The sequence below is a fragment of the Drosophila pseudoobscura genome, chromosome X, assembly GCF_009870125.1.
Source record: "Drosophila pseudoobscura strain MV-25-SWS-2005 chromosome X, UCI_Dpse_MV25, whole genome shotgun sequence".
Classification (NCBI taxonomy): domain Eukaryota; kingdom Metazoa; phylum Arthropoda; class Insecta; order Diptera; family Drosophilidae; genus Drosophila; species Drosophila pseudoobscura.
The window spans coordinates 38983076-38998219 of NC_046683.1; the positions used below are offsets into that span (position 1 = coordinate 38983076).

The 15144-nt window shown below is 43.8% G+C and overlaps 1 protein-coding gene across 32 annotated transcripts in view; it reads right to left on the reverse strand.

Moving 5' to 3' along the window:
* Positions 1–15144, reverse strand: part of trol (terribly reduced optic lobes) — a 100681-nt gene that overhangs the window by 45605 nt on the left and 39932 nt on the right. For 4 of the 32 annotated variants that reach the window (XM_033383288.1, XM_015186838.2, XM_033383291.1 and 1 more), the window contains exons 1-2: positions 14005–14421; positions 7866–8028 (exon numbers count right to left, since the gene is read on the reverse strand). The exons of the other annotated variants lie outside the window; for them this stretch is intronic. In XM_033383288.1, coding sequence (XP_033239179.1) covers positions 7866–8028; positions 14005–14406 — 565 coding nt within the window. In that variant the 5' untranslated portion in view covers positions 14407–14421. Of the gene's footprint in view, positions 1–7865; positions 8029–14004; positions 14422–15144 lie in introns of those variants that run through there. 32 annotated transcript variants of the gene reach the window in all.

Sequence of the window (15144 nt, forward strand, 5' to 3'; positions counted from 1 at the left end):
AATTAAATGTTATCGGCCAGCGAGACGTCAAAAACACACAGATACACATGCAGGGATGCACACACACACACACAAACACACATGCGATAGAGAAAGGAGTAGCCATAAGTAGGGAAATTTCGAGGGGAAAGAGAAAGGGTATGCAGAGGGGGAAGGGGAGGGAGAGACACGGTTCAATCCAAAAATTGTCATTAATCATCGCGAACAGAGCACGCAATGCCAGGCAGAAAGAGACAGACAACCAGACAGACAGAGAGAGATAGAGTAAGGAGGGGAGTGGGAGTGGGAGTGGGAGAGGGAGAGAGGAGAGAGGAGAATAGGGGTAAGTGGGTGGGTACCACATAACCATAATAGCAATTTGTGTGTGACCAAATATTTGTGTGGAGGCAAACCGCAGAACAATTTCTATGATTGAGGCACGACACGCTTCATCCTTTGCCCACAGCCCGCCCCCTTCAGACACTCTCTGCTCTCTCTCTGCACGACCCTCTTGAATGTACACCCCTCTCTGTGGATGAAGTTCATTGCCAAATGCCAAAAACATGGCACAACATGTATGTACATATATACATACGAGTGCGTATGCAAACGGACCAACATTTTCCAAAATGATTCATGAATCAGAACACAGCTGATCGATGGATGGACCATAGAGGCCAACAAATGAAAATATTAAGTTATACATACATATGTCGATGGAAATGGAAAGCTGAGAGGGGAGTGGGAGTGCCAGAGAACCAGAGAGCCAGGCAGCCAGACAGCGATGAAGAGGGAGAGATGGGCTAGGATGGGATAGGATGGGATGGGGAGATTTGTGCCCAGCTATAAAGAAGCCCTGAACGAATGACGATTCATACAAAATCTATTAGAGTTAAACTCGAGTACCAGTAGGGAAGAACGCACTGCCAAAAGAGTAGGGAACATAGCGAATCATACTTTCATACATCCCTTATTATCCCTCGAGAGCTCTTAACTTTAGGGGCTTTAAGGATGGACACGTTTACTGCACATTCAGGGATCATTTGACATGCATATGTATGCACATTAGGTGCTCATTGGAAGTGTAGAGCTCTCTGAATAATTGAGCCCTGGCCAAGCACACTCGTACATCAATTAATACTTACTCGTAGAAATCATTGTATGATTCATATGAGGCACAAAGCAATCAATTGATGAATGAGCGAATCAAGGGGCATCCACCAGCGACTGACTCCACTCGCATTGTTCTATCGCTTGTTTTAAATATAATCGATGCTGCAATTGAGTCCCTTCCTCGTACACATGATTCATTCCGATCGCGTAAGAACAAGAATTCTGAATGCATGATTGCATTGATGCATGAAAAATGAAAAATGAAAAATGTGCTGCTGTGGGGTCGTATTCAAATTTTGCTTTCGTTTCATTCCATTGGAATGCACTTTCGATTCGATTTGATTCTCAGCTTTTATTGAGCTTCTGATAAGCCAAAACTACCAAAACAGGTGATTTTCTGAGATAGGATTCGTTTTCTGTTCACTTGTTTCGAATGGCTCGACATTTTTGCTGTTGAATGAATTGCACATTTAACCATACAATTTGTATGGTTTCGATGCATCTGTCGCTCTCTGTAGCTGTCTCTATCTGTATCCCTATCCGTATCCCTATCTCTGTCTCTATGTTTATCTTTATCCCACTCTCTCTCACTTTTCCACAATCTTTCCTTAGCGCTCGACTTCTGGTATTTGCATTGACATCATCGGGCAGCAGCTGCATCATCATCATCATCATAATCATTATCACGGCATCAGCTGTCAGGCGATGATGTCAAGCTGCCTGTAATAGCAATTACAAATTGTTCAGAATGTATTCATATGTACATATGTATGTATGTCGTGACACAGTCCCTCCTTCTCCTTCTACTTCTACTTCTCCTTTTACTGATCTTTTTTCTGGTGCTTGCCGACGCCATCGTTTATCGTTTTGGATGCTCGATTAAAATTCTTTCCGTCATTTAGATAACGAACCCCCACCATAGACGGGGTACTGGCGGGTGGACCGGGGTGGCCTTTTACAGATTTTTGCATTGCTGATAAAATTTCATACAAAAATTATAAGACTCTAAGCGAGTGCATACATAAATATAGAGCTTGTGCTGCTGGCTGACGCTGCCTGCCCCCCCAGTAACCCAGTAATGTCGTCGTTGCGTCGTCGCCGTCGTCGTCGACTGTTGGGTGCAGCCCGCAATTTGAGCGCATTGTCGACACGACTAATACCCTGTAATTTGGTCGGGGGAAATTACTCCCATTAAGCAGGTGCGATGACAGCCAAGAAATCTTGAAATTGAATGCAAATGGAGGGCATTCCTCGTGTGTGTGAACGAATAATTCGAGGATGGAGTCGAGTGTGAATGTGAATGATGTGTGAGTGGGGAGTGGGTGGAGTGGTTGGAGTGTAAGAGTGTAAGAATGGAGAGTGGGGGGAAAGGAGTGCATTTTTTATTTAGACTATTATTTTTGATTATGATTTTCGCTCCAATCAATGCCATTTTCCAAGCCATATCTCTTAAGGTATGTATCTATGTCTTTGTATACAATGTATCTATGGATCTATCTATCAGTTGATATCCCCGTTCTGTCTTGTTCTTTCGATCTATATAGCTTTCTCTGCATATCTTTTGTCTGTTCATTTATCTTTGTATCTTTTATCATTCTGCTTATCTTCTATCTTGAGCTCTTATAACTTTTTTCTGCCATATCTTTCGGCGGTTTATTGAAGAGGTACAGATTAAAGGTAACTTTCTCTTCTGCTTTTTGATCCTTTGCTTATTATTTGTGTGTGTTTTTTCCGCTTGCACATCATTGCTGTTTTATTATCTATATATTTTTATTTTTAGAGCTATCATTCAAGGTACTTTTATCGTTGCTATATCTCTTAGTTTTACGGTATCTTTTGATCTGCTTCCTGGTTTCAACCATTCTCTCTCTTTCTCTCCATTTGTAAATTTAAATGTGTTTATTTTTCTCTGCCTATCGCTCTATAAATTCCCTGTATGACCATATTCGATTCCCCATACTTTTTCCACTCCTCCCCTCTCCACCACTACCTGCCCCTTTCAATCTTCACTCTTCACCCTTCTTTCTTCTTTCTTCGCATAAGCTTTTCTTTTGTTTTTCTTTTTGCAAATTGATTTCCTTTTCGCAATTCAAATGCCGCCGCAGTTTCCCTTTTCGATGGACGCGATGGATGGATGAATAGTTGGATAGCAGGCCGCTCGTATCTGCTAGATACATTATGCGGTATCTATGACTGTATCTATGGCCGTTTCTGGAGCTGTATCTGAAGCTGTTGCTGTTGCTGTTGTTGTTGGCTGCATCTGCATTGTGCTCGTAAATTCACTTTTGCTGTTCAAAGTCGGTTTTGTCGGCTGTGTCGGTTGTCGCTGGTCTGCTCGTTGCTGGATGTCGGTTGTCTGTTGTCTGTTGTCGCTGTTTCTGTCGCTGTTTCTGTTGCTGTCGTTGTCATGCAGGTCTGTCAGCGTCTGGTCTGGCATTTGCATAGAGCGGCAAATAAGTAAAAATAGATAGATATAGAATGACAAGAGCTAGGCGATGGAAACTGAGGCACAAATTAATAAATAAGATACATATTGCGCCAGGGCACGTGGTGCAGCTACAGCTACAGCTACAGATACAGATACAGATACAGATACTGTTGCAATTAACAGCATGCATTGGGAATCAGCGTATCCAGCAGATACTTCTTCGATCGAAGGCCAAGTGTTTGTCAGCCTGTCAATCGGACAGAACAGAACACAGATTCGAGAGATCATAGCAGTCGAGGGGCCCAATCAAGTAATAATTCAAATTGCACTTGCAAGCTGCATAAATTTGCATGTATCTGAGGTCTGGTTGATGCAAAGTGTATCTTTAAGCTACTCATAGCAGCACTGCCGGGGGCAGTGCAGACTGTTGCTGTCAGCCAAAGAATTAAGTCACGTATTTAATCAGCTAAACACGAAATTTCTATCCTCTCTTTCTGGGGTGCCCATTGTCAGCGACAATGTTTCGCACACATTTCCCATTTCCACTTCCACTTCCACCTCCACTTCCTTGTGATCCTTATTCCTTTCCCTGAGTCCTGTGTACTGAGTCCTGACTCTGATGCTGATTCCTATTCCTGATTCCGATTCCTATTCCGTCTGGGGAGTTTTTTCCAGTTTTCACTCTCCATAAATATCAAATCTCATTGCGAAAAAAGAAAAAAAGAAAAAAAACAACATGCGAAAAGTTTTCCGAACGCAGTTTTCTTGACATTTCGCACGCGCCGCCCGCTCTCAAGCAACAAGCAAATTACGTGCCCCGCAAAGAGCGGTGGCAGCAACAGAGAGTTGTCGTAAAGGGATGGGAGAGTGTATGCTGGAATGGGGCATGCGGAGTGCCCCCTGGCATTTAGACGTTTTGACATTTTTGTTAATGGCATAAGCATCAAATTACATACAAGTCATACTACTACAAGGCAGAATCTATTCGCCCGTCGGCCAGTGAAGGGTTCTCCCAGATACTCCGTGCACTGCACACGCCGACACATGTGTGTAGACACCACCCAACACAACAGCACAATGCCAGAACAGCCAGAACAGCCAGAACAAATGAGTGGGGCAGAGACTGTGGCAATGCGACTAAGGATTACCCACTAATAACCACCGTTATAGGGCAATGGGAAAGCATTAGAAAGAAATCAAGTGTAGTGAGTACGCATTTGAATGAATCATAGCAGTTGGATAGGATAGGATGAATAGGCGCGAGTCAAACGGGTGCCAGCGGAGCACTCGACAACACTCCTGTCTATGTGCAGCTAAGGACCAATTGCTATAGTAGCACTTCCACGGTCATTTTCCTACATTTCAAAACCGAATGAGATGTATATTGCAGGCTTGGGGATACAACAGATCGGTTTGCTACCCTCGTGCCTGCAGTATAAGTCATACCCTTCCTCTCAGACGCGCTGCTACACGGTATGCCAAAAGAATCTCGGCCAGAAAAACTTTAATCTGCGAACGGCCAAACGCCAGGCAAAAGCAAACAATCCAAACGGTAAACAAGCAAACGACAAGTGTAATGTCTAGAGTTAACCCTGAAAAAAGAGCTGAAAAGAGCGTTGAAAGGAGAGCGGCTGCTGCCTGCTGCTTGCTGCCTGCTGCCTGCTACCTGCTTGCAGTTGGAGAGCCATGTGTGTGTGTGTGTGTGTGTGTGAGTGCCACACAGTGCTTGCCCAACTGTAAATAGAAAATGCACTTCAAGGCACAGATGCATTGCCTTTGAAAGCTTTTTTTTTAATTGTTCTCGAAGCCAAGCGCTTACATCAGCGCATGAGCATGCAACTTGCCACACACTCTGCCCCTTTGGCACTCTCCACCCCTCACTCGCTCTCTTTGCAACAACTGTTGCCTTTAGCATTTATTTATTCAAGAGTCTCAGCAGATCTCATTTCATTTCATTACATTTCACTTGGCGTTTGGCTTTGGCTTTGGCTTTCAGGAAGCGCTTAGAGCAGGCAACCAGAAAACTTGCTTCCACAAGAGGCAAGGGGGCAAGAAGCAAGGCGCATGCTGTGTGTGTGTGCGTGTGTGTGTGTGTTCTGTGTGTGGCACATTGTACTAAAAATAAACATTTCTCAATTCATTCTTCTCTAGCAGCAATTCTGAGCAACAAACAGCCAAAGTCAAAAGCCAAATAAGTAATCCCGGATTGAAAAGTTCCCAGTGCAAGCACAACGACAATTGGACACCCTATAATGGAGTAGGAGTGCATTCGAATGAGTTCCACATTACGCTAAGCCTAAGGATTGTCTTTGCTTTCGATTAGCGTTGCTTTAAACCTATCGATAGTTATCGACAGTAATCGAAAATTCGAATAAGTCTAATATATTCCCAAGCAATTGAAGTGCAAGAATCGTGATGGCATTCTACACGCTATTAAGGGAAATCAAGGAATGTTTTCGTACTGCATTTGCTATCGAATCTTATCGATTAGTTATAAATCTATAAAAATCCAAAATAAATTATGACAAACGATGAATCCTTCGATTGGCGATTGTCAAATCAGGCTAAAAATCAGTTATCGAAAGTTATCAGTTATCAAATCTTGTCAACTATCTATCAAACTCAGAGAGTTATTGTCATAACTGAATAGTGTATGAGTGTGAGTGTGTGTGGCATGTGTGTTGAATGAGATCTAAGGAGAGTGATGATGAATGATGATGACTTAGAGCTATTTCTTATACGATAGTGCAGAAAATACTCATGGTTTGTTCTTCTACAAGCACGCGTATCTATCTACATATCTCGTGACTCTGTTTGTTTGCTAGCTGCCTGCTGAGGCTGCAGCTTCTTCAATTGAGATCAAGTTACGTTTAATGAAGTCAAGGATGACATTGTTGTAAGTACCCTCCCCTTGACTTGAGCCCCGACAGCTAACAGTTTTTAATTTCTCTTCAGAGATGCACATTCATCTCCTCCCAGTCGGTGGCGGTTCCCCTCTATTGTTTGGCTTTTCGCTGTTTCTATTCCTGGTGTATCCGATGTCTCTCTCTGATCTTTCTCCCACTGACCGTGACCAAAGGCCTAGAAAAAACAGTTAGCACGATGGCAAAGCACAAACCGAAGCCGAGCCGCCCAGAATATGGGCATGGCGGAAGCAAGACTTTGATTCCGGGAAGCACCTTAGGCCCGTTTCGAGATGGTATTTTCAGTATTTGATGAAGTTAAAGATATCTTTGGATGTCATTCCATTCATAAAGAATCACGCACTACTTAAGACCTTCATAGGTGTTCCTTTTTTGTGCAACTTTTTTGATCAGAACAGGATCTGGTCGGCGTTTCAAATACTTTTTTATGGAATGACAGAGGAATATATGTATACATCTTTAAAATGGGAGGATTTTCGTTTGTACATTCCTTCTTCGGTTAAGATGAAATAACTATGCGATTGAAATGATTTTTTGTGTATAACTCTTCTAAATATCTCTTCCACTTATCTCTAAGGTTGTGGATAGGACATAGTTTTAAGAATTAGAATTCATTCCAGTCCAAAGAGAACGAAAAGCGCATTTAGTTACTACAGATACCTTTTGTTTGTAGATCTTTTAACAATCTCTAAAATGGAGGAACTACTTCGCGGCACCATTTGTCTTTTGTACAGATTGCTCTGCTCGGACTCTCCCCAATATATGTACATATGTGGGAGGATCTCTCCTACAGAGGATCGAGTGCTGTTGAGGCTGGATAGCATTATTTGTCGCTTTCTTATCAAAATGATGGCACATTCTATTCTTAGATTGTGGCAGCTTATCCGCGAGTGTGTGCGTGCGTGTGTGTGTGTGTGTCTGTGGTGTTGCAAGTCTGTTGAGTGCGGCTCTTCACGCTGTTTTTAAATTAAGATGTTTGTGCAAATTAATTGGTGGCTGGCATCATTATTACAACAGCGACAAACAATTAGCCTAGATTTGCGCAAGACTCAACTCGAGAGTCGAGTCGAGTCGAGAAGAGGCGAGAAGAGACGAGACGAGTCGAGGCACTTGCACTTCCAATCTCTGCATCATCATCATCATCATCGCCATCGTCATCTGTTGCAGCTGCATTCCTTCCCCATGTGGCAATTGTTGTCACTTGTGGAGCAATTAAAATGGGATGAATGGCGAATGCCATTCGTACGATTGAAATGAATTGCCATCGAGTGGCCATCACGCATCCACACGCATCTCTCCCATTGGGGGGACTCGATTGATTCGATTTAATCGATCGTTCAGTTACGACTATCTATATATAGTTGGTGGGCGAGGTGTGGGAGGTGGGAGGTGGGAGGAGTGGAGGAGGAGCAAGAACTTACCAAAGCCGATCCATGTGCCACGTGCCTGAGTGCTCTCGGGCCGCTCGAGGGCCAGGAGGGAGCACAGCAGCCACAGGGCTGCTGCCCACAGCCGCCTACCCATTGCGGATGTGTGGGTGCGGATATCGATGCGGGTGCTGCGGATGCGTAAGCCGGTCTCAAGCTACGAGTAAAAGGATAAAGCTGTTTCTTTCAGAGGATACCACTGAAAAAACAAACATCAGCAGCTTTTGGAGTGCTTGGAGAATTGTTCTGTTTTGTTCTGTTCCTCTTCTGTTCCTTTTCTGTTCCTTTTCTGTTCCTTTTCTGTTTTGGGGCGCATAAAAATCACAGCAGGCGACACGACCTCTCACCCCCGTCTCCCCCGGACAGAGGCGACACTTCCGCAAACAGGAGGCGACAAGAGCGACAATAAAGGAGAAGGATACTTTAACACACATTTCCGCTACAAATGAAAGCAATGAAGAGGGCCTCTCATGCTCATGCCCCCACAACAACCATTTTAGTGGCAGGCAGCAGCCATCCCGTCCGGACCATAGCATTGGACACTTCCGTTTTTATCTATGGAGCAGCAGGAGCAGGAGAAGGAGAACGAGAACGAGAAGGACGAGCACCAGGAAAGAGCAACTCACTCTCTCTCTCTCTCTGTGTTTGTGCCACATTAAGTGTTGGCTTAATTTTAAATAAACGCAACACAACACAACCTTCAGCCCCCAACCCATTTGCTGTAACCTTCAAGTTCACATTCCTGCCTCATCAAGTGGGTGCCTGCCCCTGGCTGCCCCGGCTGCCCCCCGCTGCGGAGGCCTTCATCAGCATTCAATTGTTGGGCGAAAGAAAATTCTTAAAAATATATTTCCATATAGAATGGGAAAAATCCCTTAATTTCTGCTGTGGTCGGGGGCGCCTGCAATGCGAATATTATAAATATGATTCCCAAAGAAAAGAAAGAAGATGACACCGTAGATGGCTTTTTTTTTAAATATGGCGCAGATTGAAAGAAGTTTATCTGCGGATATATCATTATCTTTGAAAGGAACTTTGGGTAAGTCGATAGAGAGATATCAATCTAAAAGATTGCTAAGCTATTTTCTGATTTTGAATTGATGGCATTTTATTTATCTTATTGAAGCCTGAAAGCGGATTGAAAATGGATGGCACTTGTAAATAAATAAGCAGAGACTGAGAGTAAGGTACGGAAATAGGTAATCGGACCGATAACAGTTCGATAGATATATAGTGGATCCATAAACAATTGTGTTTCCATCCAATGATAGCTTCATGAATATAATAGCAATCGGAATCTTCTCAGTGGAGCGATAAATAATGTGATGCATAGATGAATGCACCAGAAGAATAGGTTTATTTGTATCGAACGACAAATGTTTGCAAATCAAGTAACTGATTCTGAAATCTACTGAGAGATCTTTGTAGTGGCAGAATCCATCCACTCCGTCCATAGAGCATAAAACATATGGAATGCTAAGAACTCATAACCGATTCCGATTCCGATTCCAAATCCAATGCTCAAGTGGCACACGCCCCTCGAACACGAGTCCGGTGCCCTTGAAACAGAATCGAAACGAAATCTGAATCGATGACGCAAGCATTGAGGCATTAATCAAACATATTCCCATGCCACATGATCGACTATGATTTTGATTAGCAATCTGCCACTGAATCACTGGATCGTGGATTACTAATGCTGCCATTGCCACTGCCACTGCCACTGCCACTCTGCCGCTGCCACAGTTAAAACGTGACCAATTAATGGTTGCAATTTGCTTCCTGGTGAGGGATCCCGGTGCCCCTATTTGCTGCCCCGCCCCCCCGCTGCTTCAAAAATTTTGCCAGAAAAAAAGCGAAGAATGAAAAGTGTTTCGCGCATAAATTACAACAAATTGCGGCTGGCATTTATTTATTCAACACTTTTTTGTTGTTGTGCGACATGCCGTGAGACCTAATGAACTTGAACTTGAGATACTTTTTTGCATTCTCCCTCCTCCCTCTCTGTCTCCCTCTCTCTCCCATGCATTTAGACACTCTCTGGGTGTGGCGCACACACACGTGCAACAAGGGACACAGAAACAGCAGCAGTAGCAGCAGCAGACCAAACGCTGGACATATGCGCGAGTCGAGTGCAAAGTCGAGTGTCGACTGTCGGGCTCTCGATTGTTGAATGTGAAAGGTTTTGGCTGCTACCCTGGGCCAGAAACACACACAAGGGTGTATGTGACACGGGGATACTGAGTGACGATAGATGTCCCTCAAATTGTTGGGTACTCCTCTGCTATGTGGCATCCGCAACTGCGAAAGATGTGAAACGGGGGTATAGGTATCCTCGTTGTCTTACCCAAAAGGCGGGGAAGGGGTGATCGGGGTGTTGGCTTCCTTTATCGGTATCTGTGAGATACGCGCCTAAAAGCTTTGTTGTTTATGCGGCTTTTCTGGCAAGATGCCTGCATTTTTCCATATTTTATATCAAGGCACAACAAAAAGTAGTTTTGCTGTTGCTGCTGCCGCTGCTATTGCTGTTGCTGTTGCTGCTGTTGCACGACTATGTTTCAATTAACTAAACATTAAAGGAATGCTTTTAGCTGTCCACAACGGTAAGTGGTTGCCTCAAGCAACCGTGTTGCAGCACAACAGTGCGCTAGTCGACAGAGCGTCACTGAGACCCGGCCAAGTTTCGGGTTACCCAACATGTTACGCATAATAATTGGGGGAATTCCAGCGCCGCCACGAAGGTGGCAGAGGCCTGCACAATGGTCGAAGCCTAGACCGAAGCAGTAGGAGCATCTCATTCCTCCACTAATGAGATGCAAAGAAGAGATGCTTCTTTTACGGCTATTCACCGATCTCCATTCAAAAACCTCCGCTTCCACCCACATGACAGTGGGACAGGAGTAGCGGAAGGACGATGAGGTTCTCGTCATGGCCGGTTTCGCATGTTGTCTAATGATGAGTTTTTGGCGCAGTCGCCGCCTGCCCAGAGTCATTAGGAACACAAATTGCTATTAAGTCCACTGTATTCTGCTAAACCATATTAACAGTCATTAAAATTAATGATGCATATTTCAAAACGCAGCAGCAGCCGCCGGGAAACTCCATCAGCAGCGGCAGCGGCAGCGGTTGCAACAACTCCTTTGAGTCTGCAAGGCACTGCCTCATAACATATTCGACTTGTGGGGCATGAAATAAAGGGGCTGCAAAAGCAAATGAAGGATTCCAATTTTTCTTTTCGACTCTGAAGTGCTAAATAGGATTCTTTCCTAAAGAAGTGCGGGAAATGGAAAAGAATTGCCTGTTAAGCTCCTCAATGGAGACTGTTTTCTTCAATCTTAAACAGTACAAATCATGAAAAACTGCAATCACTCTGCTGGCTTGTCTCTCAAACTGCACTTCGAACTGCTTGAGTCCCTCCTTTTCACTTAAGTTCATGACAGACTGCAGTTTCACTTGGGAGTCGGTTGAATCTGCTTATATTCAGTGCTTTTCAGCACCTACCAGTGCTTTGCTAACCGTAAGCCTTAAAGTCTAAGCAGCTTTGATAAGAACACCTATCGAGCTGTTTGTTTCTCCCGTATTCTGTTCCTCCGCTTAGAACTGTATGCTTCAAAACTCAGATTAGACACACATTCATGTTCAGTGCTTCCCAAACTGTAGGCAAATAGTTTGAGCTGAATTAATTTTCCTCTCAAAGAGTACAGTGTAAGAGAATATCGCAAGTTCCCACCTTGAAAGCAGCGCATCAGAAACCTCTAGCGGGGAATGAGCAGACTCTTCTGTACTGCTTGAAAAAAAACTGCTTCCAAGACAGCAGCAGCCCATGAAAGACTGTAAGCGAATCTGTAGTTTCCTTTCTTTCTATTCGATCTTTCCATCTTTTCTTAACCTCGAAATCATCGGTTTACCTTCGCCATGAAACATTATTTTACCAGAATTCAACTTCGCTCCCAAGCGAAATTCAAATACTGTCGGAAAAAGCGCAAACGTCGACATTAAAGTCGCGCACGTTTCCCACCAATGCGCAAGACGATTCCCGCGATACGAAGCGATCCTGAAAACATTTCAATGAACACCATTCTGCAGACCCAAGCAAATTGCATTCGACAGCTGTCCGAAGACCCGAAAGATCCAATAGAACAGAAGCTCTGAGGAATCCAAGAGCCCGAAAACACTGAAGAAGCATTCCATGCACAGGCCACAAAATTCGGAGCAGCAGAGCACAAATTTTGTTTGTTCTTTGCGATGGCAACGAAAATAGTCTCTTATTCGTATTCGTCCATATTTGGATGGATATTTTTGTCGTGCAGAGGGCAGGGAAATTTGTCAGCGATCACTTAGACACAGGGTCTAGTCACCTTACGGCCAACCACTCCCCCGTTGGCTATTTTTGGGGGGGCACATTCAACCGATGGAGATGGAGCTGCAGATGGGGAGAGAGGCGACACATCAGAGGTGCAATCAGTGTCAGGAATATTTAGCATTTCTCTGTGCCCTGCTTCCCTGTTTCCCCTATCTGTGCCCCTGCTTGTTTGTCTTGCGTGAGCGATCGAGATTTATTTGCTCAATCTCTCTTTACGTTTCCTATGCAGCCCTCACTTACTAACATATGTATATTTACGTATAGTACAGAAAGCCCAACCGATCTGACCCGATCCAAAGCCAAATCGACTTCTTGGATGGAGATTTATGGCCTGGCAACAGGCAAGAGACTCAACAAAACCAACAGCCACCACATCGAACCATCGAGTGGCAACCGCAGCAAGAACAAGCTCCGTAAGAACCACAAAATGTGGCAAGAAGTAAACCAGAATTAATCGGTGTGGGAAAACGAATAACGAGTGGCAAATAATTGGATACCCTTTCATTAGGGAATGATTACACTCTCTGCTTTAGAGGAACAAACATCGTTTTTCCAGTTTCCCATGTCTATGGAGTTCTACGAAATATCGGAGAATATCGTCGTATTTTTGGTGGTCAAAAACTTCAATATTTTCTCGGCTTTAGTTACATATTTCAAATATCGTTTTTTCAGAGTATAAGCACATTTCTGGGATGACAACGCAATTACGAAATTATCCGAAGATTCGCTCGGAGTTGTCTGCTTAGGATGAAGCTGCTGCATGAGATCGGTTACAAGTTTTTAGAGGAATCAGCGTTTTGGCCTACAAATGATTTCAAAGAAAAGAAACTGAAACTTACAGTCTTTTGAAAAACGAGAAGCGGTACAGACATTCTAGACATTCAGAAAACTAACTCAAATTTCCCTTAGAGACAAATCTTTAATAATTTCAAGAGAAAATTGGATCATAAACATATGTATGCTGAAATATGGCACAGGTTTCTTTGTTTAAACTGATACAAATTTAACATTTTTGTGTGTTTTTAACCATTTTTATTGTAATGAGAAATGAAGCTTTGTTTTTTCTCATTGGACAGGAAATATTTAATACTTTTAAACTTATTAAGGAATTGGTAGGTGTTAATGGAAACTGATGTACAAAAATGTTGTAATAAACATTACATTGTTGTAAACTGATTCACAAAAATCAGAAAAAATTGGACTAAAATCCGGCTAGGAGGACCACTTTCTGTAACCAAACGAATGCCTTATTCAAACCTTTAAATTTTCAATCAGTTTTGAGAAAAGGAATCTAAGCTTCTTGCTCTCTGGAATTGCCGTGAATCGTTTTCGGGGGAATTCACGAAATCGCTTCCAAAAAACAAACATCACCTGCTCTGGAATTCCAGCAGAGTCTGCATATGCAAAAAAAAGATAAGCAAATCTCTCCCCAGAGATTGTTGGAAGAAGAGCACACTCTCCCCACAACGGATTGCTAATCTGAGCGGAAAGGCCATAAAAAAACTTAAGCTCCAAAAAACGAGCGCCAGTGGCAAATAATTTGACTCTCAAAATTGCACAATATGTAGGATTTCAGGATCCTTTCGGGGCTTGCAATGATCCAGCCACATAGAACAGCACTCCAAAAGCTGAACAGATATATTTGTTTGTTGTATATTTTCTGTTTTTTAGTTGTAGTTTAATTTTATACACAATTAAAAAAAAAACATATTAAAAACAAAAAAAAGTACAGGCGTACGCGGCACTTTATTGCGGTATGTTTTTGCTTACGAAAAATCGAATTGGAAATTTGGAAATTTGAAAACTGCAGTGACAGGACTGTGGACAGTGGACTGTGTGTATGTGTGGATGCCGATAGCTGGTGGGAGCCTGAAGCAGAAACACGCGCCAACGTAACGCACACGCAAACGCTTCACGTTGAACTGACGCTGCGGCGACGAGCCCCAGCAGGCGCAAGCTCCGCAGCGCTGCAGCGCGCGGCCCCAAAACGCTCGAGCAGCGTTGAGCAGGCGCCAACGCGACGCCGACGAAGCGACGACGATGCGACGACGATGCGACGACGATGACGACGAGGGCAATATAGCCGAACGAACGACTCACAAAGCCCTCGGACGAAGCGCACGAGGGACCACAGCCAACCAGGTGAGCTCTTGGCCCAGTCTGACGCCACATGTTGCCAAAGGTTCGTGCTGCTTCGGAGAGTGTTGCCGGGCTTTCGATGTAATGTTGCTTGCAGCATGCTGCTGGGCCTTTTACTGATTTTCGTTCTCCACGTCTGCGTGATGGGCTTAAGCCGCCCAGCCCCTCCCACCCCAGCACTGCACTGCTTTGCCTTGCACTGCTTATGGCATGATTCATTCACTCGTAAAGCAGTAATCTCACACCCACACACATTTGTCTAGAAGGAAACAGCAGCAGCGTCAACGGAAGTCGCGGCCACAGATTTTCACTTTTTTACCCACTCACACAAAGAAGCACTCACATGGAAAGCACTCATCAGACATGCACAGCCTCATGGGTGGTGGTGCCCATTGTTTGCTTTTATGATTTTTTATGATTTCATCATCATCCGCGCCAAAACAATGCAGCAAGGGTGTGCTCGACGGGGGCTAGATTTGTCGTTCAGTAAACAGGAAAGCAGCCAATATTCCCGTGGGACTGGGAAAACCAATTGTTTTTCGTAGAAAATCGCATAACATTGACGACATATTTATAGATTTATTTATCATCAAAACCCAAACAAATCCCAAGCTCAGTTATTCTGAGATACCTGTTCGATAAATAATGTAAAATTATCGGAATCTTTCCTGGCGAATATTCCTTGTGCTCGTATCATTCGCTTATGAGAAATTTGTGCAGTGTAGCAACGTCACTACTTTACACTGCTTAGCCATTTTGAGTCTTCTTGAT